The sequence below is a fragment of the Lentinus tigrinus genome (genome assembly GCF_003813185.1).
Source record: "Lentinus tigrinus ALCF2SS1-7 unplaced genomic scaffold L226scaffold_29, whole genome shotgun sequence".
In the NCBI taxonomy this organism is placed as follows: domain Eukaryota; kingdom Fungi; phylum Basidiomycota; class Agaricomycetes; order Polyporales; family Polyporaceae; genus Lentinus; species Lentinus tigrinus.
Window position 1 is genome coordinate 26,316 of NW_027137938.1, and position 19,434 is coordinate 45,749.

Genomic DNA, 19,434 nt, shown 5'->3' on the forward strand with positions numbered 1-19,434 from the left:
GATGGTGGGAGCCTTTGAGGACGGACGGCAAGATTCCGGCGAGATTGCATGGAGTTTGCCGTTCCTGCGGTGTCTCGTCCCGGCGTGGAGGCGCGAGCGGGCGGGGTCTATGCCCACGGGTCAGGATATGTTCAGAGGTGGCCCCGGTGTGCGAACATGACGAGCTGAGGCGTGAAGTGGCGAAGGCTGTACAAGCTCCCAGCGGCTTTCACCTGATACTTTGACGTTCCTCGTTTCAGAACAAGGCCTCGTCCCAAGGGGCGGTCAGAGGGCGACCACGTACGTACGTACGTAGCGCTGCGGACCGTGACGGAAGACGAACAAATCAGCAGTCTGGAGAAGCGCAAACCCGCGGAGGACGAACCTGGACCTGAAGCTTGAACTTTGAACGACGAGGTTACGCCGCATCGGGTGCTTCCCTCGACATTCTGCCCCCACGGCGAGGTGCCAGATAGAACTGAGTTGCGCCGATTGTGGGGCTCGCAGACTTTGTTCGAGCCCGGCACGTCCTAGCGTCCGACTCGGAGGAAGTTGCGCTCAATATAGGGTACCTCACGCGACTCGAGGCCGTGCGTCATCTGGGAGGGCGTTGGGCATGGTTATGGTTGTCGCTGTGTCTTCTGCCAGGCACCGACGCGCCGTATGGTCTCGGATTCGACGCTTGTGATTTGAGGGTGTTCTTCGATCGGCGCATACGCGGGACGAGAGCGTACAAGTGACCGGTGAGTTTCATGCTCGGCCTGAGCTAGTCCCCCGAACTTTGGCGGAAGGTGAGCGGACGGAGGTCACCGGTCATGACTCACCGAGAACGCGTCGTCTATAGAGAAACGGTTGGCAGGAGAAGGTTCACCGGGAGCCTCGTCAGCCAAGTTTTGTAGAAGGTAGCGTCCAAGAGTTTATCTTGGAGTTCTGTTCTGCGGCGTGACATATGTAGCCTCGCCTCGGAAGTTGTAGTGAAGACTGTGAAGCACGGTCGTTCGTGATCCACAGTAGTGGATGATCGTAGTACTGGTGAAGAGGACTACAGTATGTCAGTAGTACTAGTTGGCCAGATTGCGCTTGCGAGGTCGGCATGGCCGGGCCGGGCACTGCACCCAACCCACGCGCCAGTCGGTATCTAATTCTGAATCTCTCCATTCACGTCGACGACGCAAACGTCAAGTGGCCGATCTGAGTACAAGTAATCATCAATACAGGTGAGTACTACGTTAGTTACCGCCATAGGCTGCCACAGTGCCAATTCTCCGAGCATACGACTCGTCGAGGCCAGGTTTGCGCCAGCTCACGCATTGGACAGGATTGTAATGGCTGCCCTTCAGCAACTCAACTTCGACATCCTATGCGAGATTGCATACCGAGCAGATTGTCGCACACGCGCCCCTCTTTTGCTCACTTGCAAGACTCTCAACAAAGCCGCTGCCAAGTTCGTACTCCAGCCATCTGACGGAATCGATCTCTGGAAGGAGAGGAAGGTGGCCCAATTCCTCCGTTTCCTGCATGCCGATCCTTCCCGCTTTCAACACATCCGTAAGGTACACATCCTTTTCCAGGCCATGGCTTTCGATGGCCTTCTCGATGGCCTGAGACGCATGGAACAGCTCGAAACCCTCGGACTACGCCATGTGGATTCCTCACATGAGAACTTCCATGCTCTCGCTGACGCTGTTTCGAAGCTTACGATGATCCGGCGCCTCGAGATATGCAGCATTGAGGGTGATGCTGCTTGCATACTCCTCTCGCAGATCCAGGCCGACCTCAGCTCTATCCGGCTCAGCTTCATACGACTTCCCCGTGACTCCTTCTATCGCCGATCACCACGCGCACCATGGGTCAAGTACCACCCAATCCCGCTGCTTGCCAAGTGCATAGCGACTCTCGAGGAACTCACGTGCGAGACCTGGTTCATCTCTCCGGTTCGCCAGCCCGAGTTCACGCAAGTATACCCAAAGCTTCGGCGGCTTTCGATACAGTGCAACAACCACCTCATCCGCATTGCGCCTTTCATTCACGCATATCCCAACCTCGCACAGCTCACAGTCCTGAGGGACTCCAACGTCGCGTCCTACCACGTCAATGACCGCTCGAACTTCATGCAGCGCCTGTACCAACACCGTGCCGTTAATATCCGGAGCCAAGATGGAGGCGAAACCGCGACCTGGCAACACCTCGAGGAGCTCACTGGCACCATCGTGAACCTCTACAGCCTCGGACTCACCTGCCACGTCCGGCGAGTACATATCAATGAACTCGTGTTTACCCTGTACCTCGAGCTTCTTTCCGACCTACTCGAGTACGCGCAGCCCCAGCACCTCAAGGTCCGGGGCAGCGGCGCACTTCTCTTTGACCCATTGCATGGGCTCGCGATGCTCCTCCGCTCTTCCTGCGGCATGCGCCTAGAAAGCCTTGTTGTTGAGTTTGACCTCCCTAACGAAAATACGGACTCGGCCATCGCCTCTGCCCTAGTGAGTGATCCGTCCATTTCTCGGGCTCGGTTATGTGCTCACCTGACGTGCTCTGACAGAGCGACGTTGCCGACTCACTGAAACTTCTCCCACTCCGCCGCCTGCGGCTGCGCGTCACCGTCTCGGCCGGGTTCAACTCCATACCCAAGATACTTGAGAACTTCGATCTCGAGGCGTACTTGCGGGATCTTGCGGATGCCGTTCCGTCGCTGGAGGATGCGGTGATGCATGTGAAGAGCGAGCGAGACCGTGACACTGATGGGCATAGGTGTTGGACGACTCGGACTGCGGAGGCCGTGAGGGTGCGCAGGCTCGGGGAGGAGTATGCGGATACGGAGATGTATGAATGGTAGGACAGAGTGCCCGAGAGGCTCTTCGGTGTATGGCCGTCGCTGTGTTGCCAGGCCTCGCTGAAGCGCTGAAGGCAGGCACTGGTGTGGTGCACGGCCGTCCATAGATCCTGTATGGCTGACTCCTGAGTCACATGTATTGGGGCAGAGCATCGTAGTAGCCTACCCTGTAGCCAAGCATGGGTACGTACAGGTCCAAGTTCAACCGGACGTTGCTCAGCCTCTATTACTCTTCTCGGCATGCCCCGCATTACACCCACCCGCGCGTGACCGAGCGTTGAGCGCCTCGTCAGACTCACCTTTCTTCTTGACTCTCTGCTGGGAATACCGTCAAGTAGTTGGTCTAGGTGAGTACTGGGCTCTCGACTGCTAGCTGTAGTGCCCGGTTTCTGACCCACGCATAGTCTTTTCCCCTGCGAAACCCGAATTACACATTCGGATATACTCATGGCCTCCGAGCCCGCCCTTCCACTGCTCAACTACGACATCTTGCTCGAGGTCGCATACCTAGCAGATCGGCGTACATGCGCCTCTCTTATGCTCACATGCAAGGCCCTCAACAAAGCCGCTGCCAAGTCCGTACTGCAGCCACTGTCTGGACGAGTCATTCTCTGGACGGTTAAGGACGTGTCCCTATTTCTTCGTTTCCTACACGCTGATCCCTCGCGCTTCCAATACGTCCGCGAGATAGACATAAGCCTAGGGCTGATGTCTCCATATACAGACGACGATGTCGAAAGGCTCCTCAACGGCCTGAGACGCATGGAACGGCTCAATACTCTTGGAATACTCCATGCCGAAGTCACACTCGAGAGTTCGGTGTTCTTCAACGGCGTCACGAGGCTCACGACAGTCAAACGACTCGAGCTACAGGGCGCAGAAGATAACGCTTGCAGACTTCTCTCGCAAATGCAGGCCGACCTCGTCTTCATCCATGTCGACGGCCTGGCCAGTGTGCCTGAGCGCCACTTCGCCTTCTATCAAGACATCGATGAATACTTCCGATCCCACCCGGTTCCACTGCTTGCCAAGTGGACGGCCACTCTCGAGGAACTCACGTGGGAAATGTACTATCCGAAACATGCTTTGCCCGAGTTCACGCAGGTGTACCCGAAGCTGCGCCGTCTCTCCTTCATCTCCGACAGCTGTCCCCACGTTGCGCCCCTCATCCGCGCATACCCCAACCTCGCACGACTCACCGTCCAGAAGGAATGCACCGTAGACGAGGACAGCCTCACGCAGCAACTGCGTGACCGTCGTGCTGTCAACATCCAGAGCCAAAGGGATCAGGGCGGGAGCAAAACCGTAACCTGGACACACCTCGAAGAGCTCGTTGGCAGCGTCATCGACCTCTACGCCCTCGGGCTCATCTGCCGCGTCCGGCGAGTACACATCAATGACTCTGTGACCTCCTGGAGCCTCGAGCGTCCCGTATTCGAGTTTCTTCCCGCCGTACTCGAGTATGCACAGCCCCGGCACCTCAAGGTTCAAGGCGATGGCATGCTCCTCATCCACCCGTCGTACGGGCTCACGACGCTCCTCCGCTCAGGCTCCTGCGCCGAGCGCTTGGAAAGCCTCGTTCTTGATATCAACTTTCCTGACGAAGATTCGGACATCGTGACCGCCCTTGTGAGTATTCCGTCCATTGCTCCGACTCCAGTGTCCGATGTGCTCATCTGACGTTCAACCCGGATAGAGCGACTTGGCCGACTCGCTGAGACTTCTTTCGCTCCGCCGACTACGCCTACGCCTACGTATCACCGTTCCGGATGGGTCCAAATCCACATCCTCGAGATATCATGAGGTGGCAGTGCTCGAGTCGCAGGCTGCGGCCGTGATCACGACACTTGAGAACTTGGATCTCGAGGCGTACGTGCGGGACCTTGCGGACGCCGTTCCGTCGCTGGAGGATGCGATGGTGTGCGTGAAGGGCGAGCGAGAGCATGAAGACGCGAACGAGTGTCTGGTGACAAGGACTGCGGAGGTCGTGAGGGTGCCGCGGCGCAGGCTCGGGGCGGAGTATGCGGACAGGGAGATGTACGAGTGGTCGGACCGAGTGCCCAAGGAGCTCTGACGTGGCGGTGCTCGAGCTTCTTGAATAAAGAGCGAGTGCATTACCATCCTTCCTTGCATCCGCATCTCCGGCTGGGCTCCCTGCGTTCAAACTTGCACCGCTAGGGTTTCGAATGAACGCCGCGACGGGTTGTCTATGGCATCCGGCCCCTGGGGGCTGAGGTCTGCCTGATCCCCCGCACGATACTCTTGCCGCTCATGGCTACGAACATCGCGGAGACGTCCCATCTACCTCTTCGTGTGTACTGATATCCCCGGTGGAGTCGAATCATTGTTGTGGCACAATATTAGGCCCAGACTGCCGGCGCGGGCATAGTACTAGTAGCAAGTAACCGACGAACCTAGTATGTTAAGTTCACGACAATGACTGCGACGGCGGACTGCAAGTTTGCGGCACTCACGAGCCACAAGCTAACTCTCGCGAACACTGGTCCTATTTCGCCACTTCGGTGCGTTGTACTCATGCGAGAACAACACATAACTACCACCTGCCCATCGGATAGGGAGCTCCTAGTATGCACGGTGCCACCCGTCGCGCGGGTGGCAGGCGCATCACCGTTGCGCCGCATTGTTCTTCGTTCTACAACATTGCCCGCATCTTCCAAAAGTCGAGCTCGCTTGAGCTCGAGGGCTGCAGGACGACTTGCAGTAATGCAGAACAAAGATCTTCACGATAGGTCTATCGTCCTTGTCGCCCACGAACGATGCGCCACTCACAACTGGCCGACTTGTACTTAAGCATGCAGTCAGTCCGACTCAGCCTCTTCAACGCATCCTCCCTCAACACTGAACAGCTATCACCCCTACATCGCAGACCGTGACGCACCTACACAATTCTCAACAGGACATCGTTACCTGGTATGGACCCCAACTGCTATCGCTTCCCCCCGCTGTCTCCCACGGACCCATCCTCCTACTACGGCCGCGTTCTGTCACGGACTGGCGTGCATCCCAGATATGGCGGTCATGCGATTCCACGTCTGACCATCGGCGAACGGTCCTCTGCCGCGCCCGATGTTCCTGCGCCCCCGGAACCCGACCAGATGCAAGTAGAGAAATCGGGCCCGGAGGAAGACGACGAGATGGACGTTGAGTGCGAAGTCCCAGCCGCCGCTGGTACGGCGAAGTTCGATCAGGTGCGCCAGGCTGTACCGCTGTAGATGACGGTGTGATGACTTGGTGTCATGGGAAGGGCGAGAAGACTCGCATGCCAGCGGGTAGCAGCAGCGCTGTCGACCCATCCGACGCTGCCAACGGGGTTCAGATCGCGAAACAGGGGGAATCGCTGCAGCATCCTCAAGTTCAAGGTGCAGATCGTGCACCCGCGCAGGTTGCGCCTCAACCGGCGGCGGCGGCGCCGCTCCAAGTTCGAACGGACGAGCGCTCATGGGTTTGGGACAAGACTGGAGACGTCGTCCTGCGCGTCGAGCACACGCTGTTCAAGGTGAAGCGCGAGCGCGTGGTCGAACGGTGTCCGTTCGTTGCCCAGGTCTTCAAGCCTCTGGACGACTCGAGCGCGAACCGTACGCTCACCGTGCAGGTGGAGGTCGCAGATGGGTGCATCGTGCACACCTTGCCGCCTGACATGGGCTTCGGAGCGCACGACTTTGGCCAGCTCCTGCGTGTTCTGGGAGTCCGCGTTCGAGCACCTAGGTATGTGTCTCTTGCGCTTCACGAGGTCTCGTGTCCCAGTGGCTGACGACCGATCACGTGTGCAGAGAAAACCTCGAAAAGGTCGGAAACCAAGAGCTCATGTCGCTGCTGCGAGCCGCGCAGCCGCTCGGATGCCAGGACCTCTACAACCGCGTGAGGGTCGAGGTCGGGGAGCGGTATGGTGGACCCGGCGGGCCCCGGCCTCCTCAGCCATCCGAGGACGTCTCCCTTGTCACGATGCTCAAGATGATGGCGTTCGCGCGCAAGCATCAGATCCCGGGACTCTTCAACTGGGCGGCGTACCGGATTATAGCGAACCCCGCGGTATGGCCGACCTCCGGTCCCGCACCTGCGAACCTTGAGCATACGGTGATGAAGGTGCTGTATGCGGCGCGGGTGTGGCTGCAGGGCGAGTGGCGGGAACTCGTGTTGACGCCGCCTGGCCGGGGTGAGTGCAGAACTGGGGAGGAGAGGCTGAAATCGACGATGTGTATCAGCCGCTCTCAGAACAAAGACCAGGGGGAATGGTGCGAGGAGTCTGGGCTGGGTTGGGAGCGTGAAGGGGCATGGCGTTTGGTGTGGCTCAAGGATGCTGAGGAGGGCGTGAATGCTCCATTTGCGGCGTTGGAGAATTTACTGGACACATTGTCGGAGCTGCGGAAGCAGAAGAATTGGTGCTTGAGATGCTTGGCTGAGCGGCAGGGTGCTTGGAAGGAGGCGAAGGTGCAGTGGTGGGCGGAACTGGATGGGAAGCTCAAGGACTTGTGGGGACAGGCCGCCACAGCTCTGTCGGTACTATAGAGGAACGTGTAGCAGCGTAGTCTGGAGTACGTCCATGCGATCTTTTGACTTCAGAGATTTACCAGCTTACCTCAATGATCGATCACGCGCGTCGTGCTCGGGGAGCAAGGGGTATGCCCATTCGCCAGAAGGGTAGTGACAGGACTTGACAAGGACGTCTCGCTCAGCTGACTTACCGAACCGGTACATGCAACATGTGCATGTGAGTACTCACAGATATCGTACTGTCTCGGCAGCTCTTCTCGCCACTGTCACAGTGGGCGTAGCATAGCCGACGCGTTGCAGTGAAGTCTACCTACAGCAACCCGTCGCCTCCGCAGCGTGAGCTTTCCGGCCGGATATCTGAGTGCGTCGCACCCGTCGCCCGTGCTGATCCGTACTTTCCATTCTGCGCAGCACGCTGACCGAGGTGAGCGTCATCTTTGTGCTTGCTGCATGCGTGGGTCGCGATGCAGAGCACGACTTGACCGGTCGAGATCAGCATACATGATGAGAGTGCAAGCAACGATGTGACATCCAAGTGTGCCCGCGCCGAGGAAGAGACACTGCGTGTTCGCGACATCCGCTGCGGCGTGTGGGGTGTCTAGACGAGCGATGTCAACACGAGCGAATGCTTCACGATGCTGGGTTACACCATCCCGGAGGACATCCTCAACCTGACGGGATACCTGCGCTCGTCGACGACGTCGCGGAAGGCGCCGTCCTTCTTGACGGCGATCGAGCGCGGGGAGGATACGCCATCACATGAGCTTGAGGTTCAAGTAGACGGCTGGTCAGTCAGCCTGCACTGTTATCAGCATCATAAGCCCTCCGTACTGAGAGAAGACGCACCCTGTCGGATCCATCATAGGCGCGAAGTCCGCCCCGAGCTTTCCCTGGATGTTCTTCTCCCAGCTGACAGCAGCCGGCCGCTCCGTAGTCGTTGCAGCCCCACCGCTTGAAAATGCCGAAGAGGCTCTTCCATCCGCCCGTAGGTGGCCCGATGTCGCGCCAGCAGAGGAGGCGGACGCCCTGAACCGTCTCCGGGTGCAGCGCGAGGTAGTATGCGAGGAGGTTGCGGAGCGTCCAGCTGGTGTTCGTGGGCAGCGCAGAGGGGTCGATGAAGCTGACGACGCAGTGTTCTGGAGTAATGTTGGCGAAGAACGTGTCACACTCTTCGACCGGGGCGGTGGAAGTCTGGCCTTGGACTGTGTGGACGAGGAAGAAGGGGTGCAGGGAGGCGTGAACTTGCGATTGGATAGCTGAGGGCTTCGAACGCGTTAGCAAAGAGTTGACTAGCGTGAACTACGCGGTACACACGATTTCCAGTGCGCCGAGCGAACTAGTACTAAAAGTCCGTTCGAAATCTCCCAATCCTTGTTCACGCGTCCGGCTGCTGCGCATCATCCGAGAGGCAGAGGACGGAGATCTTGAATTCGGTGAGGGCGTGCCAGAAGGCGGGCTGGACCAGCGATTGGAAAGGCGCGAACTGGACGACGAGGAGGAGGGTGGGTGCTACATACTTCGAATCTCGATAGAGCTGAAGAACGCAGGCGTAGGCGTCTACCACGATGGCGCGCTCTTGCGTCTTACCGCCATGCCGCACGTGCGACTGGTCTACTTCAACGAGGTAACTAGCCCTCTATCCGGCTCAAATTCAGTCAAGCTTGACTCTGAACACGAAATTGATATCGATGATGTCCTCGAAGCGATCTGGGAGCAAAATCGGACTGAGCTCCAGGCGAGGTGGCCCAGGATTAGTGTCAAGTGGTTGCAACTTGTTCTTCTGGTGCGTTGCATGGCCCGTGGCTAGCGTTTCCTCTCTGTTGACTTATCTACCTCCGCCTTTTGCAGCGCGAGCCAGTGCCAGATCCAATAGGCGAACCAGGCTTACTCCAGGCGAAGATGCGGGAGTACGATGAGACGAAGAAGGCGCGCCTCACTAGTACCCACTTGGCAACTGACATCCCGCAACCCCCACCAAATCACGTTGCCCTTGAGCTGCGCATCATCGAGAGACATGACGTGGCCGCCAGGGGAATATAGTGGCAGCAGGTAAGTGTCAGTAGACCCTCGCGAGATATACATCCAAGCCTCATCCCACATCCTGGCAGTGGCAGGCGCTTCCAAGTCCGCAGGACGAGTCGCAAGCACGGCATAGTGGTGAGACGCAAGTAGTAGATACAACACAGTAGCGCCCAGTATACTTTGACCACGACTATATGGTTCTCGTCAACTACCGCGGAGTCACTTGCTAGAACCTCATCGAGAGTCTTCTTCCCTTCGCATGGTCGAAATTCCACCTCTCTGCCTACATCACCACCTTCCGACAGCCCAAGTCGCGACACAGCCGAGCTCACGAGCTCACGTTTGTGGTCGTAAATGCGCGTAGGCAAGGATCTGTGTCTCACAACAATGTTGCGTGCACCGGGACAAGTGTGAATGATACCCACGCCTTCAGAACGCTCTGAAACCGCCCGGTCAATCATCGGCATCGATACCTGGCAGACACGTTGACCGTGAAAGTCCGACCTGGCTTTTTGGTTACCATCCCCAAGTTCAGAAGTCCCTGTCTCTGTCGCGGGTGCTTCTTGCTTCTGCAACATCTACCCACGCCTGGTCTTGCAGCGAAGGCTCTTCTCGCTACTAGCTTCTCTGCATCTGATCCACCATGGCCGAACCCGGGTCTGACTTCATCCCGTTCCCAATGATGGACGTCGAGCTCGTCAGCTCCACGCTCTCCTCTCCTCCCTTCGTGCAAGTCGAAGGCATCTTCAACATCCGCGACTTCGGCGCCGGGTACCCCACCAGTGGCACCGCAGCCACTGCCACTGCCAGTGGACGCGTCAAGCCCTTGCACCTCTTCCGCTCGGGCGAGCCGACGCGCATCACCCCGCTGGGGATCGAGCAACTCAGGGCCTTGGGGGTCAAGAAGATATTTGACTTGAGGGCGGACATCGAGATCGCCAAGTACAAGACGGCGACGCCGGAGATTGAGGGGGTCGAGGTCGTGAGGGCTTCTATCCTCGAGGAGACGTTGGACCCGGTGGGGCTGGCTGCAAAGTGAGTATATCCTGACATTCTATGAAGGAAGAGTGGAGAAGAGAGGACGGTGATTGAGAGGGTGTCGGTGTCGTGCGCAGGTTGCAGGAGTTCGCGGAGGACGAGGCGGATGTGCGTGTCGTGTCGATATCCTTGCGGGACCTGCGTGTTAAAACTCAGTATGTCCCGTTGCAGGCCTTCATCAAGCTTTACACTGGGATTCTGAAGGAGTGCGGATCAGCATTGGAGAAGGTCCTTGTGCACCTACGGGACAACCCCGACGCACCATGCCTGGTCCACTGCACAGGTACGCCCGTTCATCTCACATCTCCAACTCACCAGCTCGCACCAACCGCCATCTACTGGTAGCTGGGAAGGACCGCTCAGGACTCTTCTCCGCCGTGATCCTCAAGGTACGGCTCTCTCTCCCGCTCGTCCCTGATACACCTCATCGCATCCACGATGTGCAGCTACTAGGCGTCGCAGACGAAGACATCGCAGCCGACTACGCGCTCACCACGATCGGCCTGCAGCCCGCCTTCCCGCTCCTCGCCGCGCGGTTCCAGAAGGACAACGTGTTCCGCAACAACTGGAAGGGCACGCTGTCGCTTGGGTCAGCGAAGTACGTCCTCCTCTCTTCTTCTTCTCCCGCCTTTGATCCCTATCCTCTCCTTCCTATCGTCAACTTACTCGCGGGCACTCCCCTCTGTTGCAGACCGGAGACGATGTGCGCGACGCTGGACGTGGTTGCAGCGGAGTACGGGAGCATGGAGGGGTACGTGAAGCGGCACACGTCGCTGACGGACGAGGACTTGGCGCGGATTCGGGCGAACCTGCTTGTTCCGTGAAAGTTCTGTATACGAAGCGTGCAGTATACTTTCCAGCTTTTGAAACGCTGATCGTCTCGAAATCGGCCCTGTTCAGTGTTGAGGGGACCCGGACCGAGTCGCTTCAAGGTCAGTCGTCTGCGTACTTCGTGCACCTCTCCGATTTTGCTGTTCGTTCTCGTTAGGTCTCGCGCCCCGCTTGCCATTACATGCATGTATAGTCTCTGTCGACTTCGGCCCGACTCGACACTCACGACGCGCATCCTCGCAGCCTCGACGGTACGTCTCCATGTGCCCACCAGGTCCGATCCTACCGCTCCGCGTCCTACGGAACGACTCTTGAACACTTGAACATGACCGCTGATTCTGCGATTGCGATCACCGTTTCAATGCGGATCCGCCGTGTAGGGAGGTGCAGATCGACGCCGGTTCTCCATCTGGATTTTGTATCATCTCCGATCCTCATGCACGCGAGGCTGTGGTCGGTGTGGACCTGGGTGCTTGTGCGTTATAATACTAAGCTCAGTTGCAGGTGCTACCAAGTTCAAATTGCAGGTGCAGCGAGCGGACATAGTCATTTGTCGCCTCGCGATATCCGCCGTGATCAAGACACACTGAATGTCAGCTGGAGACTGCACGGCCTTGTGTATGCGGCAGGATGGTCCCTGGTCCCCTCCCGGACCAGCCGAAGCTACGTTCTGGGTCGAATCTCTCTCGGACAGACCCGTTCGCAATCAGCATTGGACAAGTAGCCAGCAACCTCGTCTCCCGTTGCCCTACATTTGCATACCTTTGCGATACCTGTGTTTAGCCAAATGATATGAGTATGCTATGTTTCATTCGCAGTGTGTATTCACCCTCCGAGATTGTCTCTAGACCCTGATCCCAGTACCAGTTTACTTGTCTAACTCGCGAACGAGCTGAACACCTCGGTATACTCCTCTAACTATCTGTCCTGAGCTCGCGCAAAGGCATGGTCGCAGTCAGAAGCGCCAATGAACCGGATCGGCGTCTTGTACTTGCCGTTGCCCACCACCATCATCGCATCTGACCCCGCGGTCGTCCTCCCAATGATTCATCGACATCTCTCTGCTCTCAGCTGAGCTCGAGTCTCGTCCTGACCCTCATTGTCGAGTCTCTTCCCTCCTCACCGGCACCCTCTTCTGACCACCTACACCGAACGATGAAGCCCAGCCCCTCGCGTTCCCCGCTCCTCAAGCTCTCAGGCCTCCCCCCAGAGAGCGAAGCCCGCATCCGCGCGTCGCTCGAGAGGATCACGCTCGGCAAGCCCGGGTCCGCGTTCGCGAGCGCGGTCGGGGGGCGGCTCGTGCCGACCGAAGTGGAGGTGTTCACGCGCGAAAAGGACGGAAAGCAGCAGGCGCGGATGGTGTATGAGATTGATGTTAGCGAAGGTGCGTGCGTCTGGACTTTGTCTTGGTCCGTTGCGCGAGGGAGGCAAGATGTGCTGTGGCTGGAGAGGAAAAGAGAGAAAGAGAGGGAAGCTGATTTCGTTGGGTGCGGATAGATATGTTGAACATCGGGCGGACGATGCACGGAGGCTGCGCGGTGTACCTGATTGACTTGTGAGTACTCTCTTCCTGTTTAGCGTACTTGTCTCTCGTTCTTGGAATAAACTCTTCAAAAAGCTCCAAATTTCCTTCTCGCACTTCCGTCATATGAGGCGCGTTGCTCGACATGCCTCGTAGTAACGCTGAAGTTTGACTGAGTCGTGTGCTCTGCCCCTTCATGGCAACGTGGTTAATAACTTCTGACAGTCTTGCCAAACACGGACGCGTCCTCTCTCGTCTTTCATCGCGCAGTCCTACATGAGCTGATTGGGCGCACACGCAGATGCTCCTCCGTCGCGCTCATGGTGCTCGCCGGCGCACTCGGCAAGCCGACGAACTTCGTCTCACAAGCCCTGAACACGACCTTCCATGCGCCCGCTCCTGCGTGAGTACTCAGCCCTTATTCTCCACTCAAGCTCTTCTTCCGTGCTCACCCAATATATCATGCCGTCGCTCGCTGGACAGGGGAGCAAAGCTCGAGATCGTGAACACAACTATCGCGTTCGGCGGGCGTACCGTGTCGGCCATCACAGAGGTACGTCCTCATCTCCGTCTCCTGTTTTTCGGGCCTTCGCGCTGACAGTGAGTGCTTGCGATCTGTACGCTGCAGATATGGGACGTGACGAACAAGCGGCTGTGCATGACGGGTGTGCACAACAAGATGGCCCCGTCGAAGCCTATCGGCAAGCTATGAGGCTGGCACAGTACATACCTACTACCAGCTGCTGCGACCGTGGGTTGGGGAAACCGCATGCACGCTGCTGTGCGACGTGCTCCCCGAAGGCCCGGATGGCCTTAGTTTTTCTTTGGTACGTGCGGCGTGCCATGGTGTTCTTCTGGTGTCCGATGCTGACATCCTGATGGTTCGCCGCGCAGATGTTCTGTAACTCTGGAGTCTAGACACGACTGTCTCTCTCGGATCTTGGATCTTGCGCTTAGTGTAGAGTACATCTTACTCTATATATAAAGCTATGCACCCTGCACCTCACCCTGACGCGTGACGTATTAGCCCGATTCACCAGGTACAATTCATGGGCCAGGAACGCGGCCAGCGGGGTTATGCAATTCTTGACAGCGGTGAGCTCGTACGATGCATTCATCACGATTCATTACAGGATCTGCAAGGCATGAGAGACATGCGGCGACTCGCGGTTCACCCAGCGACGTAGGATCTTATCCGGTACGCGGCTATATGCGCCTCCCGAGGCCGCCTTCACATGCAGGTCCTCGTACACTAAAACAGACGAATGGGACCTCGGCGTCGTCTGCATTGACAGTTAGTTGACAGGCATGCAATATGGACGAAGATTTCAGGAAGGCTGCTAGGCTCGTTGCGATGGGCGACGACTTGCCCGAGGAAATGGATTCAGGAGGAGACGTCATTCACGTCCGACGGTCGTGAGTCGCGCAAATCCTCGTGTCTATGTACACTAGTCTCACGAAGCACGAAGCGGACGTCGGATCTGTTCCTGGCATATGCTTCATCTATGGGCTATCTCCCCGTTCGAATTCTCGAGACGTCGGCATGAGCTTGCGCTCCTTCCCGCGCACGCCCAAGGCCGACCTCCCTTGCCTTCTAAGTTCTCAGCCACACCTGGGCCTCCGTCGGGTTACGTTAACTTGCCTCGAGGCTTTCCCTTCCTCGCGGACGAAGAAGCCAACCTGTGGCACTAGCAGGACGCCACCAACTTCTCGACACTGCAGCACGCGGTCATTAATCTTCTTCAATGTGCCCTATGATGGCGTATGGCCCGTCTCCTCCGTCACCCGTGCACGCCTTCCTTCTATCGCGCGGTCTTGAAGCTATCTCTGCACCCGCGCACCCGTGTTCCTCGCCATCGTCATCGCCATCACCTGCGCGGCGCCCCGAAGCCCCGACGCGCCGTCTCGGTCCTCCTCCGATCTGTCAACCAAGTACTCGAGTACTATACTAAGATGGTTGTACTTATCGCAAGAGCGAACACGAGGAAAGGAAGGTCGTCAAAGAGGAAATCGCACACCTCCAGGCCACCAGATCCGCATCAATTCCTCGAGCTAAAACCCACGCGCTGCACCCGCCGGCGTGCCCTTCTCTCAATTCATTTACCCATTATCCAGGTCCCACACTGCATGCGGTGGGACGCAGATTGCGATTTCCGATCCCGTACATACTGTATGTATGTGCTGTACATACCCCGCACACCCCGATCCGCCGTGCACATGGCACTCGCTCTTAGGCCGCGGCTTCGACGGTTCGTGGTCTCTTGATTGAGATCGACGCCGCGGTGACGGTGCTGCTAACCCCATCTGTCCTCACGCTACCTTGTCTGCCGCTTCGCCCGGGCGTGCCCCGTGTATCGATGGCAATGCACATCGCAATTATCAACGAGCGCGAGCGTGGTTTTCCAACGCCGAACGGCCATGTGCGCGTGTGTCCGAGTCCCTCACATTCCCGATCAATCTCGAGCTTCCTCCGTCCGTCAGAGTCGGACGGGGACGGAAGAAAGGTGGAGGCGTGTGCTCGAGCCTCGCTCGGTCGCACGAACTCCGTCGGCTACTAAACCCGTCGGCGGTCGCTGCTTGCATCATCAAGTGTGTCCGCCTTCTAGCGTATGCTAGCGTTTTGTCGTTGGGCAGAGCCCAAGGCAGAGATGACGAAGGGCCGACACGGTATCCGAGCCTATCCGACACGACGGACTCGGACTCGGACAACAGCCGACAACAAGACCCAAGCCCGGACGACAAATCGACGACATATACTCCATTGCTCATCTAATCAAATCTGATGTTTTTTGGTAACAGCCCAAGCCAGGCATGGGTAGGTAGGTAGGTAAGTGTAAGTAAGTAAGTAACGAGGAAAACGGGTCGCCCTAAGACGAATTACGGGAGATTGCAGCTGTGGAGGTTAATAACCGTTCAGCTCGAGCTGTAACTAAGTGAGCTGACGCGGATCTATCTACAAGTGTTGCGAAAGCGGGGCCGATGGGACGTATGTATGTATGTAGAGGAAAGCACGACATGAATCATGATGATGGATGACGAAAGGGAACTCGAGAACGAGATTGGATTGACGGAGGGACGGAGACGATGATGATGGATGATGATGAACGAGAAAGCGGAAAGGACGAGAGAAAAGTCAAACAGAGACAGAGAGAAGAAAGGAGACGGTATGCTACATGTCTACTGTACGTAACCGACTAGTACTAGCACGAGACCTGTAAGTAGTTAGCAATAATACCCGAAGACCAAAAGATGAAACCCACAACCCACGGCGGACCCACACCACCGCCGCCGCCGCCACCCCCACACGCACCCCTTACATACACCGTGCCCGGAGAAACGAACGGGGACGGGGAGTATACACGCGCACGCGCACGCGCGTACGCGAAGAGTGTTTTCCAGCTCGGAGTCCGCAAGTCCGCGAGCGCACGAGTATGCAAGGGTCCGGGGGGGTGCGCAGTCCCGCGCCCCGCCGAGCCCGCCCGCAGAGTCCAAAGCCGGCGAGGAACCCAAGGCCAGCCGCAGCCGTCCGGTGTACGGAGGACACCGTCACCGTCGGTGCGCGAGGCGGAAGGGCGTTTACGCGGCACGCTTGGACTTGCTGCGGATCCACTTGCCGTGCTTGTAGAAGAAGAACGGGATGGGAATCATCGCGAGCGAGATGAAGCCCCAGACGCTGGCCGCCCAGCCGTTGCCCAGGTTGTGGAACATGGCGGTGATGAAGAGCGGCGTCGCTGCGCCGAGGCCGGAACGGATGACGATCTTGGCCGCGAGTGCGGACGCGACGTAGCCCGGGAAGGCGTCGATCAGGTAGGCGTTGGCGGAGAAGTAGAGCACGACCACTGTGTCATTATGCGTTAGTATCAGGGAAGGAAGTGAGGAAGTCGGGGGAAAATAACATACTTCCGAAGCCGAAGGGGATACCGGCTGAGCAAGGGCCGACCCAGTTGCCGCCTCCGGGCTGGACAGCGGGGGGACTCGTCCAACCGAAGATGAACATGCCTGTATGCACCCCGCACGTCGTCAGTACACTATACACATGGGGCCAGGGAGGAATACGCACCGATCGGAATGAACCAACAACCAAGCATCATGCCCACGAGTCGGTCCTCTGGGTCTGCGTGTCCGCCCTTGGCCGCGGCACGACGGAGGTAGTCCTTCTCGAGCTGAGGCGTGACGCAGATGGCAATGGCGACGCCAATGAGGACCGAGCAGAACATAAGACCGGTGATGCCGTCGTTGTAGCCGTAGCCCTCGGAGAAGACAATCGGGAAGGAGAAGAAGAACGCGTACTGAGCGGAAGGTAAGGTTGCATCAGCACAAGTGCATAGAGTGGGGGTGAGGAGAGGGACGTACCAGGAGGCCGTAGATCATGGAGGCGTATCCGGACATAAGCGTCAGAATCGGTTCGGTCGCGATCATCTCTGTATGCACGAGCAGTATTATCAGCATCGACCCTCAACGTTAAACAAGTGAGATGAGACTCACGCATGGGCCGGACAGCAGTCTCGATGATGATCTCCTTAAGGCTCTTCCTGAACAGCTCCTGCTCGGTGGTGATGTTGGGGTCGCCCGTCTCGGCACGGAGACGCTTCGCGCGCTTGAGCAAGATAGCGGGTGCGAACGTCTCGGGCACGGTCGCGGTAAAGCAGACGACGACACCTGCGAAGATCATGTTGATCTGCATGCGGAGAGGAGGAGAGAACGTAAGCGAAGGCGGTCAGGAGATGTGCGAAAGGCATGCGTACCCAGAAGATCCACCTCCAGCCGATGCTCTGGCCAATGAAGCCACCGACGATAGGTCCAAGAACGGGTCCGCTGCGAAGATGTCAGACATGCATACATGGAGAGAGATGGCTGTGCGAAACGTACCCATAGGGCGCAGCCGCGAAAAGCGCGACGGCAAATCCTCGCTCGTTGTTATCCCAGATATCGGCAATGGTTCCGCCCGCGAGCGCGAAGGGGCCCGAGCCGAAGAGGCCGCAAAGGAAACGCGAGACGAGAAGGGTGCCGATGTTCTTTGCGAGCGCGCACGGAATGTTGAAGACTGGAGATGGGACGGTGAGATGAGCTGAAGAGACATAGCGATTAACCAGACGTACTGATGTAGACTAGGGACGGGGCGACCCAGAACGGTCGCCTGCCGTGAAGTTCGCTCTGTTGGTGAGAGTGTCGGTCAGTGTGCAGAAGATAGGGGAACGAGAGAGGAGGGCATACCAGAGGAGCCATGATGAGGGGTCCAATACCGAAACCGACGATCATGAGGGAAACACTCAATGCGATGACGACGTTCGAGACATGAAACGTCTCCATGGGGCCGCCAAAGTCTCCCGCAATGATCGCAGTCGCGAACGCAATTTGGACCACGGAGATCGCGCAGACGAATGTGATATCTGTGAAGAAGAGATATGAGTCAAATCGTCAGTCACCATATACGCAGAGGTTGGAATGAAGGAACGGGGATGCGTACACCACTTGTACGCATTGGACCAATTACGCGGGTCCTCGGGGTCGTTTTCCAACCAAGTGACGAGCTTCACCTGCTTGAGATGCAGCGCCTTCTCCGGGTCCGCGAGCACGGCCGGGAGGCGTTGGATGTGCGACGGGACGGGGCGGAGGGCAAGGTCTGCGGTGATGTACCCAGTCTTGGAAGTGGTACGGTACTCATCGGTGAACCCAGCAGCGTCGGTGTTGGTTGTGGCGAAGGGGAAAGAGAGATCTGGCCGTTGCGGGTCATGAGAGGGGGGAAGGTGGTTCGCATCTCGCGACTCTAGATGGGGGGAGAACGCGATATGGCCGGGTTGGCCATGGTGGTGGGCGTCGTCGTGCTTCTCGGAGAGGGAAGCGGCGGCGGCGTCGTCGTGCGCGTCGATAGTGGTCGTTTCAGATTCGAGGTGGGAAGCCATCTCCGCAGTCCAGTACCAGATCTAGGAATAGAAATAGGAAGAAGAGAAGAAGGGGAATAAAGGGAAGGAGAGGATGCGCGATGCGCGAGCGGGGGGCACGACCGAGACAAAGTCGAGGACGGGCCAACTTTCCCATCTGCAAGCGAGTTTTATAGTTTGGTCAAGAGCCACGGAATCGGATCGGGCGAGGACGACTGCTGCTCACTGTTTTCAATGACGGACGTCCTGCGCTTCCCGCCTGTATTCCGACACGGACTGTCCATGTTGGCTTGGTAGCACTGTTGGAGACGAAAACACGGTCAGTGCGGCTCGCAACGTGGTTAGCATGTACCCGCCGTTGACAACTGCGGACCTTGGTGGTTTGCGGGGGTGGTTAGCCACCGCGGACGGCTTAGAGAAGGAAAGGTGTGGCCTGGAGGAAGTGCGGGGAAACAGGCGCGGAGTAAGTGCTGACGCGCTCGGCGTTAGTACTTCCGCCCCCTGATTGGCTCCCGCAGCACCCCAGGCCCTAAGCGCCGCTGCCTTCGTCCGAAAGAAGGATGTTCTTCAACCACCGCCGCGGCATATCTCCCTCGTCGCGGCCTATCATCCTGCAAGTCGTCTACGAGTTCAGTCGAGCTCAGGCTCAGTCCAAGCCGTATGCCCCTTCCTCTGCCAGCTTTCGCCGTCACGAGAGTATTGACTCGTTTCTCTGCCACGACTCGGACGTCGGACTCGTCGGATTTGGCGAATCACGGACGACGTCCATCCGCGAGCCAAGTACACACTACCCGGTAACCGCCTCAAATGCTCCA

At 57.8% G+C, this 19,434-nt stretch overlaps 6 protein-coding genes across 6 annotated transcripts; 4 read left to right on the forward strand and 2 right to left on the reverse strand.

Annotated features, from left to right (window-relative positions):
- The first annotated feature begins 1,140 nt into the window (after positions 1-1,140).
- L226DRAFT_562284 (uncharacterized protein) lies at positions 1,141-5,318 on the forward strand. The gene is made up of 6 exons (XM_067683495.1): positions 1,141-1,196; positions 1,298-2,462; positions 2,522-2,764; positions 2,961-2,995; positions 3,217-4,441; positions 4,509-5,318. Exons 2-6 carry the CDS (start codon positions 1,305-1,307, stop codon positions 4,884-4,886), a joined length of 3,039 nt encoding a protein of 1,012 aa, XP_067531965.1. The 5' UTR covers positions 1,141-1,196; positions 1,298-1,304; the 3' UTR covers positions 4,887-5,318.
- A 401-nt stretch (positions 5,319-5,719) lies between these two features.
- Positions 5,720-7,358, forward strand: L226DRAFT_537963 (uncharacterized protein). Its single transcript, XM_067681410.1, has 3 exons — positions 5,720-6,030; positions 6,083-6,538; positions 6,604-7,358. Exons 2-3 carry the CDS (start codon positions 6,093-6,095, stop codon positions 7,337-7,339), a joined length of 1,182 nt encoding a protein of 393 aa, XP_067531966.1. The 5' UTR covers positions 5,720-6,030; positions 6,083-6,092; the 3' UTR covers positions 7,340-7,358.
- Positions 7,359-8,112: 754 nt separating this feature from the next.
- L226DRAFT_573882 (uncharacterized protein) lies at positions 8,113-9,340 on the reverse strand (the record flags this gene model as incomplete). The annotated part of the gene is made up of 5 exons (XM_067684939.1): positions 8,113-8,121; positions 8,171-8,587; positions 8,639-8,660; positions 8,704-8,960; positions 9,284-9,340. The coding sequence occupies 5 exons, from the start codon at positions 9,338-9,340 to the stop codon at positions 8,113-8,115; spliced, it is 762 nt and encodes a 253-aa protein (XP_067531967.1).
- Positions 9,341-10,028: 688 nt separating this feature from the next.
- On the forward strand, positions 10,029-11,208 carry L226DRAFT_468697 (uncharacterized protein; the record flags this gene model as incomplete). Its single annotated transcript, XM_067676153.1, has 6 exons — positions 10,029-10,381; positions 10,462-10,492; positions 10,556-10,667; positions 10,730-10,773; positions 10,831-10,982; positions 11,076-11,208. 6 exons carry the CDS (start codon positions 10,029-10,031, stop codon positions 11,206-11,208), a joined length of 825 nt encoding a protein of 274 aa, XP_067531968.1.
- Positions 11,209-12,209: 1,001 nt separating this feature from the next.
- Positions 12,210-13,738, forward strand: L226DRAFT_537966 (uncharacterized protein). Its single transcript, XM_067681411.1, has 6 exons — positions 12,210-12,599; positions 12,713-12,770; positions 13,039-13,140; positions 13,221-13,290; positions 13,366-13,564; positions 13,632-13,738. The coding sequence occupies exons 1-5, from the start codon at positions 12,371-12,373 to the stop codon at positions 13,447-13,449; spliced, it is 543 nt and encodes a 180-aa protein (XP_067531969.1). The 5' UTR covers positions 12,210-12,370; the 3' UTR covers positions 13,450-13,564; positions 13,632-13,738.
- A 2,575-nt stretch (positions 13,739-16,313) lies between these two features.
- L226DRAFT_573885 (MFS general substrate transporter) lies at positions 16,314-18,640 on the reverse strand (the record flags this gene model as incomplete). The annotated part of the gene is made up of 10 exons (XM_067684940.1): positions 16,314-16,576; positions 16,638-16,736; positions 16,798-17,026; positions 17,091-17,158; positions 17,223-17,415; positions 17,483-17,552; positions 17,607-17,781; positions 17,837-17,891; positions 17,952-18,127; positions 18,205-18,640. The coding sequence occupies 10 exons, from the start codon at positions 18,638-18,640 to the stop codon at positions 16,314-16,316; spliced, it is 1,764 nt and encodes a 587-aa protein (XP_067531970.1).
- Positions 18,641-19,434: the final 794 nt, after the last annotated feature.

Bases quoted from the DNA above. Each gene is read 5' to 3' on its own strand.
- L226DRAFT_537966 (XM_067681411.1), top strand. From the start codon at position 12,371: ATGAAGCCCAGCCCCTCGCGTTCCCCGCTCCTCAAGCTCTCAGGCCTC. The intron at 12,771-13,038 runs GTGAGTACTCTC...GCGCACACGCAG, and splicing joins GCGGTGTACCTGATTGACTT to ATGCTCCTCCGTCGCGCTCA. The intron at 13,141-13,220 runs GTGAGTACTCAG...CTCGCTGGACAG, and splicing joins TTCCATGCGCCCGCTCCTGC to GGGAGCAAAGCTCGAGATCG.
- L226DRAFT_562284 (XM_067683495.1), top strand. From the start codon at position 1,305: ATGGCTGCCCTTCAGCAACTCAACTTCGACATCCTATGCGAGATTGCA. The intron at 2,996-3,216 runs GTACGTACAGGT...ACCCACGCATAG, and splicing joins TACCCTGTAGCCAAGCATGG to TCTTTTCCCCTGCGAAACCC. The intron at 4,442-4,508 runs GTGAGTATTCCG...CAACCCGGATAG, and splicing joins CGGACATCGTGACCGCCCTT to AGCGACTTGGCCGACTCGCT.
- L226DRAFT_537963 (XM_067681410.1), top strand. From the start codon at position 6,093: ATGCCAGCGGGTAGCAGCAGCGCTGTCGACCCATCCGACGCTGCCAAC. The intron at 6,539-6,603 runs GTATGTGTCTCT...TCACGTGTGCAG, and splicing joins GTCCGCGTTCGAGCACCTAG to AGAAAACCTCGAAAAGGTCG.